General features: G+C 35.0%; 2 protein-coding genes across 5 annotated transcripts in view; one reads left to right on the top strand and one right to left on the bottom strand.

Annotated features, from left to right (window-relative positions):
• Positions 1–12,174: 12,174 nt before the first annotated feature.
• LOC106615569 (dnaJ protein homolog 1) overlaps positions 12,175–20,362 on the bottom strand; it is a 48,589-nt gene continuing 40,401 nt past the window's right edge. For all 4 annotated transcript variants that reach the window (XM_036358911.2, XM_014231842.3, XM_070107386.1 and 1 more), the window contains exon 7: positions 12,175–12,991. In XM_036358911.2, coding sequence (XP_036214804.1) covers positions 12,761–12,991 — 231 coding nt within the window. In that variant the 3' untranslated portion in view covers positions 12,175–12,760. The remainder of the gene's footprint in view (positions 12,992–20,362) is intronic.
• On the top strand, positions 17,538–18,303 carry LOC106615626 (C-type lectin 37Db). Its single transcript, XM_014231934.3, has 4 exons — positions 17,538–17,707; positions 17,767–17,810; positions 17,871–17,979; positions 18,059–18,303. The coding sequence occupies exons 1-4, from the start codon at positions 17,617–17,619 to the stop codon at positions 18,274–18,276; spliced, it is 462 nt and encodes a 153-aa protein (XP_014087409.2). The 5' UTR covers positions 17,538–17,616; the 3' UTR covers positions 18,277–18,303.

The raw sequence follows: 20,362 nt of genomic DNA, 5'->3' as shown, positions 1-20,362 counted from the left end.
AGCGGGCAACAACAATACGTTACAATTCCCTCACATACACGCGCTTCATTTTACGCGCAACGCAACGCGGAACGCCGCAGCAAATTGCAATGCGTGTGATTAAGCGCATACGCCGAGTTCTCCACTGAGTAACCAAATTTGATGTATATGAGTAGTATTACCTAGTGGCAGGAAGGGAGAGCACAATCCCAGTGAAAGCCCTGTTTACTCATAGTCAATGGGGCGGGGCTGATTGCCAGAGGCGCTTGCTCACATTGCAAATCACGGCCCAAAATATCGACAACTGACAAAATGTGTGAATTGAATTTTGAAAAAGATTTCCGTGGCACGTATTGCAGCATATCATGAACTGCTGGCGGTGTGGGGAGGGAATTCGAGCGGTTTGCATTGAACCACTTCGTTGTGAACGCGGCGCACAGACAATGAGGAGTTTGAGTTGAAATTGTTGAAAAGTTGATTACACTCATACACAGCTATACATACTGTTCCATACTTGTATATATGCACATACATATAACAACAAAGAAATAGGTATGAGAGAGAACGTGTTGTTTGCCGCTTGATGCGCGATCTCCTTCGGCAACTTTGTCGGTTTGCGCGCTCATTTTAGTCTCAACCGCTGCGAGTTGGCTGCTTTTTTACGGTTAGCGCATTGCTTTCGTTCATTCATTTTAGGTTTTTGGTTTGATGCGCCTTTGACGGGGAAGTTTTTGATTTGGTTTGGCTTGATTTGGTTTGCGCGTGTTGTTCAGTGAGCACACACATACAGTTATGCATAGCGCCAAGCAAAGTCTCCTGCTTTATTCGCCAGGCCACTTGCCTTGGACTTGACTCTCATTGGCATTACGCTCACGTCTCGGATGTTTATGCCATTAGAGCGATAAGCTGCTGCTGTTCGCTGTCAGACGCGCACGCCTGCATAACAATTGCCAACACTTTGCTTCGGCCACTGCCGCCTCGCACTTCTTTTGATGCCATTCTCATCCTTCTTGCTTTGCCTTGTCACGAGCCAACAGCAAACGAAGGAAATTTAGTTTTCTGGGGTTAAGTGGCGCTCACTATTTCGTTGTTGCATTTGTTTTTATTATTATCGGTTGAATTTTAACAATTGCGATTGTTGCTCACTTTAATGTCGGGCTAGCGTGCAGTTAGAGCTTGGTTATCCCACTTACCTCTCACGCCAAAGTGAAATTTTTACTGCGTTCGATTGATGGTTTGAGCAAGAGAACTCTGTATAGGTACCAATAATTCATTAACGACAACAAGATTGATAAATTTGGTTGTTAATTTTGCTTTATACCTCGCTACGTGGTTTGCATTCAAATTAGTTTCAATTGTATTTGGAGGGGTAAAACCTTAATTGCTTGTTATAGGTGCCTGAAACTGAGAGAACTATTTAAACGGAATATTTGCTCGTTGTTTTAATACCTTTCAAGTCCTCATAACAGATTTCCATAAACGAGGGCTTTCACATCGAAAGCTCCTTATCAAGCTTAAAAGCTTTCGATTTTTTGGCGTAAATGAAAGTTTTCACATCGAAAGCTCCCTATCAAGCTTAAAAAAACTCTCTTTAAACATCGAGGGCTAGTTACGTACTTTCTCGGACAGAAAAAAATTTCTAAACTTTCAAACCGTTGTATCACAAAAGCCCCAAGCAAAACATTGAATTTCCTTTCAATGAAAACATTAAACAATTCAAAGTGAGATAATGGAACAACAAATAAAAAAATTATAAAAATGTTTTGACAAAAAAAAATTGTAAAATTTTAGAACTAAAGAAAACTAAAAAATAATAATTTTTATATAAAAGAGCTGCGAGAAATATTTTAAAAAAATTCACGTTGTGGGACTATTTCAAGGCAACACGTCAATGACATTTTCCAACAGCTTTGCATACATCAAAAAACAACAAAAACTTATATAAAAAAGTAAATAAAAAGCACAAAAAACAAACCGGCTTCACTGCAGACACAAAAAAACCAATTGCTATTATTCACACGCGCGAAAATATGGACGAAACGAAAGTACTTGAAGCCGCACTCCAGAATTGCCATCATCTCGAACGCTCTATCTACGAATCCATACGACTGGTGCGACGCCTAAACATACGCTACAATTCCGATTGGCTTTTGAAGAACTATAAAAACTATATGGCAAACATTTGGTCACAATACCAGTGCACGAGTCAAGTGCCCGAGACGACGCGCAGTGCCACCTCGGTGCGCTCGATGCCCGTACGAACGAGATGTGCCAATGCTGCGCGTACGCTGCTACCGAAGAAATCGTCGCATGTGGCGTTGAGTGCGCGCAGTTCGCACGAGTTGTGCGGCATCAGTCGACAAATCAACTACAAATTCATCAAAATCAAACGCAGCATGGAGACGCTCATCCATCAGATACAGCATGCTATCGAGATATCGAATCGCCAGCGGAACTTTGTGCATCTAAATGTGAATGCACGTGACAGTCGAACGCGTATCTGTTGCCACTAAGCGCTTAACAATGTGCTTCGGAGCGATGGTCATGCGGTGGATGTGTTGAAACACTTGGTAGTGAGATGACGGTGTTGGTAGATAAAGAAGTCTGCGGTTCGAACTTGCATTGGTACTCCTGGCAATGGAGTTTCAGTGATGTGTGATTTATTTTCGGTATTTCGAATTTTTCTTCGTAAAAGGACTAAACTAGTTTTTGTGTAAATATAAATATGTATGTATTTGGTGCATAAAATGTTTTTACATTTAAATATTTTTTATAAAATGTTGTTTTTAATAAATATTTTTACATCTGGTATGTTGGATTACAATAAAATCGAAATAATTTCGGCAAAGGTTCTATTTTCTCGGTTTAATTCCGTACTAAATCCTATTGTAGGACGCAGAAAATGTGACCAGAAGCTATGTTTTATAGAAATATATTCAGCTATCTTTTGGAAATACGTGATTTAGTTATTATATGTTTTGTACTTTGAGGACCTTGCTTCCCCACCATAGATGATACAAAAGACCTTCGAAGCTAAAAGTAGTTTTACGTGTCGCGATTGTTCTATGAGCAGCGCAGCTAAAAGTCTCTAACTACTGGATCTATATAGTGCTTAGAAACTCCGTTGGACTTGAGTTCGAATTTTCTCCTCATTTTAATTTTTTTAGAACCGATACAAATAATACTTTATTTAGTTATTTCGTCTAAAACATTTAAGTATTTATTATTAAGTATTTTAAAGAACTCTATTCGGAACTCTGCCTTAGTTGGACTCCCTAAAATAAATCTTCGACGTTCAGATTTTACTCAATGGACATAGACTTGCCGGTTTTTTTCGAATTAGGCAATATCGACTTACAATAGGAATTAAAAATCCACTCAGCCCCCTAATACAATCCTTGATATTAACCTGCCTTCGCAATCATAATCGATAAATCATGCAAGAACTATTCTCTGGTTTCTCGATAGTAGAAATAATTTATGCAACATGGGTCCTTAAGGAACCGAACACACAAAAATATGGTAAATTGTCATAAAAAATCGATCTAATAACTGAAGATAGAGCATAATGAATTGCTAAAACGGCCCCATTTTTAACCGTCGGTACATACCCTACTCTCTTCAGCTCTTTCTTTCAATGAGATATATTTCGTAATGTGCAAAAAAAGTAATAGTTTTAGTATCCACGCCAGTATATTTTATGAAGATCATTCTGTTGGTCTGAGGTTATAATAATAGTAAGTACTTATGGGCATAACCTCAAAGCTTTATATTCATTATTATTCATTTCTTTTTTCCTTCTATGTGAGGTTGGGGTTGCATGATAATTATAGTAGCAAAAACATTTTTTCGTTTCTTTTGGTGCTAAATACACCCTGAACAGGGTATATTGAGTTTGCCACGAAATTTGTAACACCCAGAAGGAAACGCCTTAGATCCTATAAAATATATACATAAATGATCGGCATGAAGAGCTGAGTTGAAAATTTTCACCTGTTCTTTTCTCACTAAAAGGCAGCTCATTTGTCGGAAAGGTCGATATCGGACCACTATAGCATATAGCTGCCATATAAACTGAACAACGTAATCAAGTGCTTCTATGAAAACTCTTTCATTAAACGAGATATCGTCACGAAATTCGGCATGTATTATTGTCTAAGACAACAATGCAATCTTCGAAAAAATAGTTCAGAACAGATCACTGTAGCATATAGCTGCAGTACAAACTGGCCGATTAAAACCAAGCTCTTGTGTGGAAACTATTTCATTTGTGAAGAATGTCATAGCTTCAATGCAACCGAAGTTTAAGTTAACGTTATTATAAGTAAAAAATCAATACTATGCTTCAATAGCCTATTCGTCATTACATCATCTAATAAGTCTCGAGAGCAGCCTCTGAGATCAAACTCATCATTTCATTATCTAACTTGATTAGTCTTCAATATATAACTAGGTTTTTTTGAAAGAAATTTATCGCGAACGTGACCTAATTAGCTTCAATATTTCTTTTCGTTTAACAATATTTTATTCATCAATTTTTATCTCTCATTTCTCTCTTCAAATTGTATTCTGATGTTAAATTTCAGCCTAAAAACGTACCCTCAATTGGTTATCAATTCAATTAGCTCAATTTCATGCATACATACATACATATGTAAAACATTTATGCGTTTCAACGAAATTTTATAAACTACTAATTAAGCGTTTTACTTTACCCAAATTAACCAGTTGACATTTTACGCATACAATTTCACACATGAAACTAAAATTCCAATTTAGCACTCCATGGCATGCATACACATAAAAGCACACACATACTTACACAAGTATACGCATGATGTGAATTTGCACACAAATATTTTTCAAAGGCTTTATTACGCACCGGCAGACCTACCTAATACCCAGCTGGCTCATTAATGGTATTTATTTACCTGTGAGCGCAGCTGGAATATTGGGGCCGATTAATGGTTAAAGGACTTTAGCAGCAACTAAATATTTGAATGGTATGCGAGCAACAAAGGCGAGCAATAAAGCAGGCTGGCAGCCAACAAGCAATAACAAAGTTTGCTTGTAGCTTTTCAACACAGCAACTTTGTATAAATAATTTTAAGGCTTTCGTTTATATCTATGTATGTATATTTATATTTGCATGTTAACAGTTATTCCGGTTAGTGTGCGTGTGCCTTGGAAATGCTTTAAATATTTATGATGCCAGTTAACCAAATTGAAGCATACGCCATGGCGTATACGTAACATTCATTTGGAGCAAATGCGGACGGGGAATGAATAGGTATGTGTGTGTTTGCGAGTATCAGCAACATTATGGCGTAAACCGATATGTCCAAATGATATGTAAGCCTACACACTTCTACACAAATATTTGTGTTAGTGTATTAGTAAGTATACATATATATACCTATGTATGTATGTATTAGTGAACTCATAATACACATAATTGCAATTCCATTTCTAAGTTTGTCCGTCTGTCTGTATTCAGCGCGCATTCATGCATCTAATAACTATTTATAGTCGCCACAAACAAATATATGTATGTACACATTTGTATGTATGTGTGTTGTTGTGCCCATAAGTGTTTGTTGTAAAATTGTGCGCAAATAGAGTTGCGTTTAGTTTATCTGTGTAAACTTCAGTTTCCCGCATTTCGCATTGCATTCAGCACATTGGCAAACTAAACGCACAAATAGTTCATCTACAGCGACGCCAACAGTCGCGTCAGTGTAGTGGCTGAGCAAATATGAGCGTTATGAGCTGGACCCTCGCATCGGTGTGTTTGTGTATGCTTGCGTGTGTACTTATCATATACTCAAATATATGCTCATCATATTCAGACTAGCGTATGTACTTACTAAACACTCTCACATACTTACTTAATTTCCTAACTGCTTTGGGGGTATAAGCGAATAAACCGCAAGTGCTCGAAGACAGCGCACAGTGGCGCTTATAAGCAATTCTGTTGTCTTCGCAAAATTTTTAACAGAAAATTGTTGAAACAAATTTTAAGAAATAAACCAATATTATAAATAATTTAGACAACCTTCTATTATTCTTATTGCAACACGAACTATAAATAGCATAACCTCTTATACATCGTATCTAAGCTATGCATATTTCAATCTTACTTTATATTTACTGTTTACCGACTGCATCAACAAACGAGAATCTTGATGAAAAATTAATTTACAATTATTTAATTTTTTCGGGATCCCGAAATTGTTGATCTTGCTCATCGGGATCCCGAATTTTTTATTTCCAAATCGATTTTTGCTGGATTTACATTAAATGAACAATTTTGTTTTATACTGCAATATTCGTAATTGTTTGAAGAGCCGTCTTATAACCGTTCAAATAATAAATTGATTATTTCGAAGTCGCGAATACTGTATGAACATTCTTTCATGGAATTTCGGTATAATATTTTTAAATTAATCTCGAACTCTCCGAATCCCGAGGTGAACTGCATTCTGATCTTTCAAGCCAGATACATTTCTTTCGCTCTTCTGCGAATAAAGTCTTTGCTTATATTTATTACTTACTTACTTTGGATACTACCCTTATATGGAATTTCAGAATCCAAGATATTGTTTCTGAACGAAATAAAGATTTAGTTGAGTCCTGTGAATCCCGTTTTGGTCGAGATCCCGATTTTTTTACCTCAGTATTTCTTCTGCAGTTATATAATAATAAACATTTCGGAATCCCGAAAATAGTTTCCATTACCATTCTTTCGGATCCCGAATTTTCTAATTCAGTAATTCTTCTGCAGTTCTGTTATGATAATTTCAGAGTCCTAAAAATTTATCTACATCCAATTTACTCTTAATTTATGTTAATAGAGGCCGAATTCCTTTCTGTATCAAAACTATTTAAACACCAAAATTATACGGAGAACTGTTAGCTACTCTTACTAATTTCAACCATTTTACACCGTGAATGTAGTGTATGGTATAATATGTTTTCATCATTTTTTGACTGAATTTTTCAAAATCTATACCGAGTTTTATTTGTCATTTACGTAATTCAGAAGTTCGTATATATTTTGATTAGTAAAATACTGAAAGAATTTACTAACTTCCACTTTACTAAATAATGAAAATAAATCAGGAGTGTTTTCCATACATTCGATTTGTGCCACTTATTATTGGAGCTGCGAAACGGAGCTTCGTGAAACAATGCAGACCGCGATATATTTCTTTTTTATATTCAGCTTTCTTGTAGCATACCAATTCTCATCAAACTTAACCACTACACCAATCGTATTCATACGTCTTCAATGAACTACCACGAATTATGCTTCCGAATCCGCGGTCATTTTGTTCATTTTTCTTTTAATACTACTCATATGTTTATGCTCATCATCTCACACATACTACTCACGGACAACTGACAACTGCTTTTGGCTGTCAGTAGTGCAGCAGCTTTTCACGTCCACTGCAAGTAAACACGTCTATAATGCACGGACATACAAAGATTGCGTATGCCTCGCTTTCTATCTGTCTATTTGTCTTCCTGCCTGCTGGCCAGTCTGTCTGCCTGTTGGTTATTTGGCGTCTGACGGGCAACAATCCAAGCAGTTCATCCAATTTATCTCGGCGCTGTGCGATAAACTCTCAAACGACTACACTACGTTCATCTTCTTGTCCATCACAAAACATTGGATAAACATTTCACATTAATTCTCGGCAAGAACACTAACCACAAGTCACGCAGCGCCCCTGCCGTACACTTTTGACTAACCACATATGTATGCGCTCGGATGATTGTTTAGCACGGCGGTGAAGGAGGGCGCTGGCAAGCTCGGCTGGACTATTGCTTTGAATTCTCGGGTAAATAACACGCTTCGACGCTGTTGAGCCTTCTCATGCATCTTCGTCACAGTTGCTTGGACCAGCAAACACACACCTTCACCTAAAACACCGCTACACTTTTTAGCACATATGTACGTATGTATGTGTGAATCTTCTCCACAGTTAAGTCTTTGCTTGTTATTTCCTATCTGCTTGTGCATTTTTTTAATCGGTTTGCTTTGCTTCTGTCTTCTTGCTGCTGCTGTGGTGGAGCAGCATTTCGTGGTTTTTTTGCCTGGGGCATTTTTATTTCATTCGCTTCCCGTTGCAAGCCGTTCGAGACGTGCTCGCCGGCAAATCCAGTCAATAAATTGTACCACAAATGTGGTTGGCCGATACTGAAATCGATGCCGGTTCCACTGCTGTTGGTGCACGTAACGGTGCTGACCACAATTTAAGTGGATGTAGGGTTACCGAGCGAGCGTCGAAAGTGTGGGCGTGTGAGGTAGTGAGGCGGTAAAACAGAGAGTGTGCGGTAAGCAGCGCAGAGGGGCAGTGAAAGTTGGCAGCTGGCTGTTGGATCTACTGTCTGGCGGGCCGCCTGGCTGATTGTTTGTAGATGATTGTTGCACGAAACTAGTCGAAGATTAATTTGGTGGATTTTTCATTTTTCAATATCGATTACGATTGGTGAATAATGATGTTGTGAAAGTTACTCACACTGCGCTGAAACTGAAAAAACAAAGGTAGAAAACGAAGAAGATGGTATGGAAAGACAATGCACGTTTTTGATAAATGAGGCAAAAATTAGATCCCAAAAATTAATAATTGTACTTTAAAATTTGGAAAATCTAGTAGTTGCTTGCTATAGCATAATTTTATGTGCGTATAATGTGATGAAATCGACCACTTTCTTGAGGAAAAATATTTTTTTCGTGGTTTTTCTCTCGTATAGTTGATGTCAACTACAGACCTCAATGTGTACTAGCTTTCTTTACTTATTTCTAAACCTGGTAGTTCAATATACCTTCTACTATCCTTTACATACTAGCTTTCCTTTTTTTTAGTAAAGTCCTTCTTTTAAGTGAGTTCGACTTTGGTTTTATATGAATATTTTGCTTTTGTGGTCCAAATTAAATAGAAATTGATTTCTAGGCCAACATTTATGATACCACGTGGACGGCGGAGTTATGTCCTCCTGCCATCTATTTCATATACTTATCCATTGTTCCCCTTACGTACACCGTTATTCTGGTACTTCCATTCCCGAAGAACGTCAACGATTAAACGAACAAAGGCGTGTGACTCTCGATCCCAAAACTTGATCTTAGCAGTAAATTTAGGGCAGTTCAAATTGAGTTTATTGGAGTAAAAAAATAGAGAGATTTCATGAGACTACAAAGAAAACTCATTTATTATTTCTAATTTTATATACAGTTTCATACTAAGCATCTTTCATGGACCTTCTCATACAAGGGATGTGTCGTTCCGTAGCAATATATTGTATCAAGCTTTCATCGCGAAGTTGAAGCAATGTACTTACCGAACGTAAGTATGTACCGACAACATTAGGAAATTTTTTTCTATTCTATTTTCACAATGAGTGTGGTCTGAAATCTTGAAGATAGATACATAGAACATATATTTCTTTATACACGTTATTTAGAAAATAAAAGTAAATAGAATCACTTGAAAAAGACTCAAGGCAGCGCCATCTATTGGATAATAGTTTTTCTTGATTAAGTTTGAACTTGAGTTGTAGACTTTCAATAATTATAAATTTCATTATAACTATGCTTACATGAGTGCAAAGATACATAAATAGCACATTTATTTCTTCAAATACAATTTTTTTATCAGTAAATTGAATTGTTTAAGAACAACTCTTACATAACGCTACCTTTTGGCAAATAGTTTTCCTTGAATAAATTTCATCTTTTTTCAATCATACCTTCAGTAGTTTTCATAATATCCACTAGCTTTTTTAAAGTTTGTTTCGACTTGCAAAACACTTCATTCGTAAGTTTATTTCAAACAAGACATAATTTGAAAGGACATAGACTAAGTAGTTTACAAGGTTTCTTTAATGCCTAGAAACAATATTTTCAATAAATATTTTGAGTTAATTTATGGATATTCATAAATCCTCATCATGCTCGGGTGACAGGCCACGATCTTTATAAATGATTGATATATTTGTGGATTAATTCAAACCCCCTTGATGTAGAACTAAATTATGAAACTACTACTACTTCTCCACCTCTTACTCTTCCAAAAAAAATACCTAAAATTCCACGCAGCAAATGAACAGCATACTTGATATATTATATATGTTTATTTATAAAGACACTCATACATACAAATATTAGCTTAAGCGCTGGCAATCAACACTTCACTCTACCCTCAAAATATAAAGAAACCTCTCACATCTGTGCACATATTCGCATTCTTATTAAAAGCTCATTAGATATGCCTTCAGAAGAAGAATTCTGGAGCATTCACATAACACATAGATATATGTTATATGTGTAATTGAGAGTATTACTCCACTAGCAAACATCATTTTCACAGTTTTCGACTTACATATTTACATAGATAGCAAATATTTATGTTATTGTAGGCTTATGTGTATATGTAAGCTTATATGCCTTTATGCACGTCTGAAGACGTTGCACTTAAACTTCTCACCTCTGCAGCTGCTACGCATATCTTTAGCTGTGCATTTGCACCCTTAAATAACAAGTTTTTTTTCACGAAATCTTATCTGAAGTGCGTGGCCAATGCTTCATTATGCCTTTAGATGAGCCCGGCAGAAGTCATATATAATATATACGCGTATTAATATGTAGTTAAATCCCCTCATGAAGTATGAAATATATTTTCTTAACGAAATTATAAATCATCCCCAATGGTGGAGCGTTTCCCCATACACGCTTTTTTTTTGGCAGCAAACATGTTAACATAAGTGTGTGTACATGTGTGTATTGTTATTAGGAATTTGATTTGATTTTGCGAGTACCTTTTCCACTAAATGAGGGTTAAAATTCCTTGATCATCGAAAAAAAATTGCGTTATTAACGATGATATTAATATTGTTCTTGTCTCTCGAAAGCATATTCATACATGTTCAACAAAATAGAACTGTTGATTATATGTATACGAATGAGTGTCTACTCCGTTAATTTTTCAACAAAAAATCTCAGAATGAAATTTGTTCTAAGCGAATGGCTGCATCTTTTTTCTGATTTATCGCTTCCTTCAATACTAAGAGAACTTACTGCAAATAATTTCTGAAAATCGAAGAAAAGTAATAAAGCTATAAATTTGGATTTCCAGCACAATCGAGCTTATACCATTGATAGAAAAAATAGAGAAACCCTCTACAAAAATATTGTGAAAGAAATTTGTGCTTAGATTTTGATACAGAACAGAAAATAACTCGACATTCCTCACATAAGTTCCGTAAAGCCTATATAATTGTCTTAGAATTATCAATATTTCCAATTTCCGTCTGGAAACTCTCAGCATCAGAGGTGATTCAAAGAAATAGTTTCTTACACGAAATTTCGACATTATTCTGTGTTCTGTGAATTAAGGCAGTAAAAAATTATATTTTTGTAAAAGTAATTTGCTGTAAGTGTTGCATACTTTTAGGCGTCGATTTGAAAAGCGGTTCAATTGCAGTATTTTTCAGGTGGTGAGTGTTCATGAGCGAAAGAAGAGAAATAATAGTTTAGCAGCATTCTTATGTCGCTTCTCATATGCCATGAGTTAGGCATAAAGTTTTGCAATCTTTGGAACATATTCCTTTTGAGAAAGAAATTGTTCTCAATAATAGGCATGTTGACGAGGGAGCTTTTAAACTTTATCGGCAGTGTTCTAACCCCTGAATAAGGGGATTAATGTTTTCTATCAGTTACAATATAGTTTTCCGCTGTTTAAACCAAAATAGCCTCCACAGTGTATGTTTTAAGCTCTCGAGATCAAAGATTACAATAGCTGTAATGTATGTATGTCTTCCAATGCGTCCTCCATCATTTCATTTGTCTAGGATTCTAATCCTAATTCCTTAAATTTAGTAGTGGAAATCATGCAAATTTTTTTACATTCATGAAACATCGTATTCTCTTGTACTCTTGTACTTAGGTTAAGTGTCTGACGCTCAACGAGTTTGACAATTATTTTACTGACGTCACACTAGCCCATAGAGATCATGTTCTTTGTGTAAATACTACTGCAAAGAGTTCTACTCGCAATTTCCCCACAGCGTTTGGGAGGATCACTCCCATAGTGATGCTTCGCTGTCACACATTCAAAATTCCCCCTTTCCTCCATTGCTCTATAGTATGGTAAAGTATTACGCCCTTCAGAAAAAAAACACACATAGTAATTTAGTGTTTTTCTAATAATTTAATGTTATTTCAAAAAAATAAAGTTAAAATTAAAATTAAAACATGTAGAGGACGTAGAGATGTTGCATTTAATGTAATTTTAGTTGCTTTACACAAAAATTATTTATTTTCCGTTTTAATTTAAATAAATTCTAGACAGTAAAAGTAATTTGTCACAAAACAAAAAAGTTTAGAGAGTGAAGAAAGAGTTTGTTGATCGGAAAAAAACGACAAAGCAGACGGTTGATAGATGGTAGAGAGAGCGAGAGTTTTTGTTTTTTTTTTTCTCTTTTGGGCAGTAAATGTTAGTGATACTGGCAAATTTTACGCACTGCCTCTTTGTTGTAATGGTGTCTGCAAAAAGATTCACTCTCGTATGGCGATGTAAATGTATGTATGTGGGGTATCAGCTGCAGTTGTTCCTATTATATAAGTAATTCTTTATTTCTATTGTTTCTGTTCACTCATTTGCCTCATTCGTACACATATACATATATATATATATACAGACTCTGCGCACTCATTTCTACGCACTAGCTCACTGCTACTGTTTCTTTAACTCTGCTTACTAGTATTATTGCACTCTCATGTCAACAAGTCCTTGAGCAATTCCTTTTGTTCGAAGGTCAACTTTTCCGGGAATTGTATATCGAACGCCACCAAAAGATCACCCTTTCGCGATGGGTCCTTAGGGAAGGGCAAGCCGTAGCCTTGTATACGTTTCACCGTATTCGGTTTGATGATCTCCATCACGGTGCTGATGCGCAAACGATCGCCGGACATTGTAGGAACTTGGAAGATCACACCGCAGAGAGCCTAGAAACGAAAGGAGAGACAAAGGAAAAAACAGCGCATTAGTAAAAGATACCGAGTGATACTAAACAGTATAAAGAGTGGGGAAAATAAATAAATTTTTTCATTTAGTTAACTGCAGTCTTTTGAGCGATAAATTTGGGCGTCAAAGGGATTTTAAATATCGTTCAATCAAATACCAACTAATCCTCCCACAGATAAACAATTCAATTTCCTTTTAATTTTTTTTTTTGCCTTTTTTTGAGTCTACATCCTTCAGCATACCGCAACTACTTATTGTTGTTGCCTTTGCTTGTCGCCAATTCAACAAATTATCAATCTTCCTACAACCTTACAACTAAATACGCATACAAAACTGTTTATCCTCTCGGTTACAATGGAAATCTATACTCAACTAATGCCGTTACATTTCGTTTTTCTATATACATACATATGTACATAATGTTTGTGTGTGTTTGTACTTTTCATTTATATCTTAATGCGACATCTAAATCCTTTTTTTATATACTTAATCACGCTTAAATATGCTGTTGACAACTTGTTTGCTTAACAAATACAAACTAACCACTAACCATCGACGCAGACATACAGACGCACATAAGCTTCTCCTATCTGAAAGCCCCACCACCTGCTAGAGCTTTACATTCAGTTCATCAATTCACTTTTGCTTTCACTTAAACATTTGTTGATTTTAGTTTTATTGATTGTTCTCTGCATAACTGTATACATTTACATACATATGTTTATACAGATATGTATAGACCCTCTGAGAATTATTTAAGTATAAGAGTATGCCTAGTAATATTCGAAAACTCATGACTGATGTATGGCAAAAAGGATCGTTGTGGAGCATTATATTTTAGTGACATCATACTAGCAGTGATCTGAGAGAGAATTGAGAAAAAAATTAGTAAATGATTTCCAGAAATCGTTGTATAAATGCAAACTGATATGCGAACTTTGTATTGCAAACCAGATTGAAATAAGCAATTCTTGGGTAAAAGGTAACAACCAACTCGCCGAGGGAGAGAGTGGTAAGAAAACGAGATTTAGTAATATTCGGTTATGACTACCTCAGTAAAGTTTCAAGGGTTTTAATTTGAGCAAGAGACTGGATGCAGATGATATTAACTGTCTTCGATTCGCCATTTCTCTGCTCGCTTCAGCTCTCTTCTAAAAAAAAATTACATCTAAAATCAACAACAAAGTTATTGAATTGAGCTCTTTTTTCTCTTATTTTTAAAACTCAGATTTAAAATAAATAATAGAATAGAATATAGACGAAAATAAAGGATTACAGCAACGTTTGTAACGCGAGAAAAAGCATTTCTCCACAAAAATAGAATCATAATACTATTGCGCATGCTTCCGAAGACATGTTAGCGTAGGGTTGCACCACATGTGCTGCCCGTTTGATTGAGCATCTGGTATAGTTGGTTCGATTCGCTGGAGAATATAGCTTCGCGAATCGAAGACAGCTATTGAGTAAGATACTTCTGAGCTACTTAAATATTTGACAGACTTGCAAAGAAGAGAATGTCATTAAACCTTGTAACGCCTTCGACCACAAAAGTAAGCTCAAGTTAGTTGGTCGTATATACATTCTTCCCATATTAATAATTTTACAGTTAGACGACATTATTTCACAACGGAAGAGATTATCCCTCTATGCATAAATTTCCCATAAGATAGTTTAGACTCCACCAATTGTCATTGTCAACCCTCAGAATGTCTTGATTTCTTACTAATTGTCAGAGAACGAAAATTTAGCGTCAAAAAATTGGGGTCTCGAAGTTTGCACCTATAAGATTATATACAAGTATATTGATATCAGATCAATCTGAGTTGGAATTATTGACAAGACAAGCCAACCATGTTTCAGACATGTATTGCGTCCTTATAAAAGAGTGTCACATATAAGTACAAGTCATTGAAGTGCGATAAAATAAAGAAGTTTTGGGCGCTATTATACCAAAATATTTTTAGTAGAAATAAAAAAATGGATGCAGTAGTGGACTAAAAACTTGTGCTGTGCCAGTTGTGTCAAATTTTATTAATGTAGTGTAGATTTTACAATGGGTTCCAGTAGGGCTTGTGCGTTCGTATATGTACCTATATGTTGACATATCAAAGCTTCTTATAAGAAGGTTTGTTTATTCATTTATCGAAGTATTGTTGCCAAACATGTCACAAATCCTTTTAACATATCCTTTTCTCTCAACATACACATACACTTAAATTTATACTCATTTTTGCTATTGACGACTATTTATTCGCTGTTTACACGCACAAATTCACACAAATAATCTAAACATACACATATATGTATGTGTATTAGGGGGGTTTAAAAAGTCGATACTTTTTTTGCGCTTGGTACTCTGAAAAATTGGTTCTTATCTTATCTTCTTCTCTCTGCATTACAGTTTTGTGTTTTTTTTTTTTATAATCAGATAGAAAAATTCATATCTCGCTTCCAACTAATGTACTTGAAAAAATCTCTCGTTTCATGGATTTTGTTAGAAACCAAATGCTCTACAAAACGGAATTTTATAACTCAATGCAAAAAAAAATCATTAAAAATCGGAACTCTCATAGTTTTGTAGGAAATTTATCGCTCTACCAAAATAGACTAATGGTCACATATTTTTCAGATTACCACACGAAAAAAAAAATCGTCTGTTTTTGGCCCTCCTTAATATGCATGTATATAACACATACATGTAAGTATTTAAGCCTTAAATTCAGGACATTTGAACGACAAAGCTGTCTGCTTTTGCTTTAGACAAGTATTTTGTTCTCCCACCTTCCTTTTTTCTATTGCCTACTTATTTATTTGTATTTACTGTGAGTGAAAGTCATCCATCACCGATTATTTCCTATTACCAAACATTGAGTGTGCGTGTGTTTGGGAAAATATTGCTTCGTAAATAAAACAAAGTGATTAGAAGAGTGCTGCGGCCTCGCGATGAGTAACAAATTCGTAAATATAGAAAAAATCATGTGAATTTAGAAAATTAAATAAAAATAACGAAATTAGAAGCGAAAAAGATATACCTATTTAAGCTATCAAAATAAATACATAAAATACTTGAGTATCTGATCCCATATATATACATATATGTATATATAAAGAAATCTTTCGCTTAAAAGTATAGCTTACTTTATTCTCAAATATTATAATGGTTTGTCTTCTGACTGAATTTTTTTTCTAACTCTCTCTATCTGAGCTGCCACCAAATCTCTTGAAATTCAAAACGGAACATTACGCTTTTTTATGAGGGAGTATCGCACTCACTTCCATAATGTGTAACGTGTATTATAAATGAATACATATTTGGACGGCACTATTGTATGTTCCAGCTCATATGAAGAATTTATATTGAAGTTAGCTGCAGTTTTTTAAATATGCACGAAATATCACTAACATCTCCAGATACTTTAATTTTATTGTTTCACCGCCTTGAACTCGTTAAATAATCGAATAAGAGTTATCTCATTGTAGACACTTCACTATTTTAGCGTATTACATTGGTCACTTACAAGATAATGAGCCTATTAGCTATCAAAACGGCAACGAAAATTGGGTTTTGATTTGGTTTGGTCTTGATTAATAACCTCCGTTCTGCGACCTAGACTTCTTTGTTGCTCAGTGTTTTTATCTGAAAAAGAAGGCAACTTAGTATGACGTGTGTTCACCAAGTTGTCTTCTACTGAAATCTTTGAAACGAACACTACCGAGATCCGTCACTGATTACCCTTTATTTGTACTTTCATTTATTTGAACAGTAATTATCAAATTATTTTGATGCCAAGAATTTTTGATGACAGAGTGATAAAAAAGACCACTATATGAAATACTGATCAAGTTGATCAACAATCAACATATATTAAAAATCTGCATGAAGTTATTCAAATCTATCGAGTGGGATGATGAAGACTGTATTGCTAAATTTTAAGCTGCATGTCAAAAGTATTAATTGTTGCTGGCTTTTATAGCTTCATTTCAATTAGAAATAGGAGAGTTTAACTCGAATTGACTTCCTTATTACAAGTATATATAAATAAATAACTGTTTTAAATTGTATGACGAATGAGTTCAAATAACTTGTGAGAAATTTCCTAGATGAACTTACTCACAGTCTCAAAAATTATGTTTACCTTAGATAGTAACAAAGTAAGTGTAAACCATGAAAAAAAATTTGTGGTTTAGGTTAATATTTTTCGTAAGTCTTAGAGCGCTGTTGCTGAAGTTTTGATAAAAATTTCAATATTGACAGGTCTTATGCTGATACAAGTCGATTCCGGTTATGTTAAGACTGCCTTGGTAGAACTACATTTAACCCGAAATAACTAGGAAAGATTTTTAAAAACGTAATATATTTTTGATAACTTTCTGAATTCTAAACATTATATCTAATAGCTGACTAGCGACTCCAGCCACCTAAACTCTTCCTTATTTTATAATTTCGTCATGGTGTTCAACTTTTCTACACTTTGATTGCTTGTGTGAAATTTTGTATTACCTATAATCATATATATTATATTACTTTATTAAAATATGAATATATATCAAGACTATACTCCATAGTTCGGATCTAGTTCAAACAGCGAACTTTTATTCTATAACAATGAAGCAGCTAGCACATTTGCTGCTACTTATTATTGTTACTCAAATATATGTCCTAGAAGCAAAAAACAATAAGGACGAAACGGAGTACGGTAAAATTATGTCAAAAGAAAATTAAATATATGCTAAAATATTTATATTTTTTACGCAGATTCTGCTTTTAGTAGAGATGGAATAGTATTTAGCGTGGGCAAAGTGAGTAGAAATTAATTTAGTAAAAGTATATGTATATATAATTATCAAAATTTTTTGTAGATGAATTGGTTTGCCGCCTATGGTTTCTGTACTCAACTTGGTATGGAACTGCTTACACTGGAGTCGTCAGTTGATAACCGAGAATTCCAAAAAATGGCCCAACATTACAGTAAATTCTTTTGAAATATATATATATAATATATACCTATATATATATATTATATCTTAACTTCCTTTCTAATTCTTAGAGTTGCAGAATAAAAATTACTGGTTAGCTGCTAATCGTTTGGAAGACAATACAACATTCCGTTGGGGCTTAAGAGGTCGGCCACTCTCTTTTGAAAACTGGCAGTTGGGCCAACCTGATAATAAGGGCGGTAACCAACGCTGTTCAAGACTGTATGTGGACCACCAATGGGATGATGTAGATTGCTTCACGGAGTTTCCTGTCATATGTCATTACTGAAAAGCCAATAAATAATTATGTATCTGCCTGCTCTTGTATTAATATTTGTAGCGACCTTTATGTCAGCTGAAAGAGCTCTATGCGTGAGAAATCTTAACTTACTCTAATTAAATTAATTACTATTTTACTATGATTTAATACAGGGTTGTCAACTTTGCAGGCAACTTGAGTGTTCGCTGCTTTGATTACGAGTATTCAAAATTATAGAAAATGTGATATTCACTTGAAAAATGATTTTAGAAACTCACAGTATTTTTAGCAGTAAAACATATACCATTAAATTCTGTCGGACTCTTAGAGTTTTGTTCGGTTCTGAGGTTATTTGAGTATAAGGAATGTTATATACTACATGGAGACCTTAGTGAGGAAGAAATTTTTACTACTAAAAGGAATGAAGGGCAGTTGCTGAGAAGAGCGAACGATTGAGAAAATATTTATACTGGCTAAAGATAACGCTGAACGCAGTCCAAAAGTTATTTTAATTTGTTTTGGGTTCAACGGGAAAGTTGTGCTATTCAGTTCAGAAGCAGTCTACCTAAATGCCTGAGTTCATTTCTTGAAAATCGAATAGGAATTATTTAGGTATATTAATCAAGTCGTTCTATGTCTTGAGATACTTGTCATCGCAAAGATTTCTTAAATCTCACATATCTATACAAGTATGTAGCTCTTCATAGCCAGGGTAATAGAATCAGCTTGTGCAACAAACGAATCAAAGCTATAACGGTATATTGTGGTTATACAAGTATGTCGTCGAGTAAGGGCTTACATTTATTATTGGTGTCAATTCAATGCAGTTCTAGTTCAGGTTCTCAACCATATTCATCAAAATGCAAACAACTATACATATATAGAATATGACCTAAATAAACCGAAATAATTCAAGGAGTAGGAATTTTTACACAAGTGCTAATTAAATTATCATTGCATACCATAAATATGTCTGTATCAGCATTGGAAATATCTACATATAGAGGTATAAATCCTTCAAGTATGGTATGCCGCATTAAGACTTGCATAAAAAGCAAATGTTTACAATAAAGTATGGAATATAGTAATAATAATAATAATGAGATGCTTATAAGGCAGTGAAAAATGCGCAAACAAAAGCATAAAAATTTCGCAAATTCTGTTGAGAATGCAAAAATTATCAATAAAATTGCCACTAGTGATTCGAGTATGCTTTTGCTGATGGAATTATGCAAGTATTTGTATATTTCTGCCGTTGATGGCATCATCATCGACAACGATGATCTTCGTCTGCCAGCCATTGCAAGTTATTGCCGCGCAAATACAATACGTGCATAACAGCAATTTGCGGAATGCGTGCCTCTTTAACGAGGTACTTGACATTTCGCCAAACCGTTATCCCAAAAACGAATGGAAGACTGTGTGTCGCCATTATGCATATTACTTCTACATAATTCTAACATTAAATCCAACAATCGAACTGTAAATGCGTGTCATTTGTTTGTCAAATTGACTATTTACTACATGCCGCACTCACTGGCGTATTCGTCGTACCTGTGCTACACTGTATGCGTCAGATAGATAATCAACACTGCTCATTTGTCCGCTACGTGTGTTCGATTCTCCATTTGCGCGCTCGTTCGGCAATGGCATTACATTGTATTGCTGCCAATGTTCGTTGTCATTTATTGTACGTCAATAAAAGTATATGCGAATTTCTGATTGATTTCAATGAAATGGCAAAAGCATTTGGGAATTGTCTGTGCGTGGATATTTCGTACGCAGAGATTACTCTTCTCCTTATATGAATGTGTGTGTAGCTATATGTATCACTTAGAGTCAGGTACGAATCAACGTTGGTGGTGACATTCATGATGGTGTCATCACGTTATTTCTTGTCATTTTTGGTAGTAAATGAAATTCCATTTACCTTGCCATAAAAAGGCTTATAACTGTGGAGTCTTGTTGTGTAAATTTCTTCAAAAATAATTAAATTTTGGGGCACTCTTTTCGACCATTCAAGATTAGCACAGAAATATTATTCATAATTAGGTAATATATTGCTGATATTATTAGTCTTTGATAGAACCTAAATGGAACATAAATCAGGTCTCTA

Source organism: Bactrocera oleae, chromosome 3 (genome assembly GCF_042242935.1).
Source record: "Bactrocera oleae isolate idBacOlea1 chromosome 3, idBacOlea1, whole genome shotgun sequence".
Classification (NCBI taxonomy): domain Eukaryota; kingdom Metazoa; phylum Arthropoda; class Insecta; order Diptera; family Tephritidae; genus Bactrocera; species Bactrocera oleae.
The sequence above is the reverse complement of the archived record's forward strand: the minus strand, read 5'-3'. Positions and strand labels throughout refer to the sequence as shown.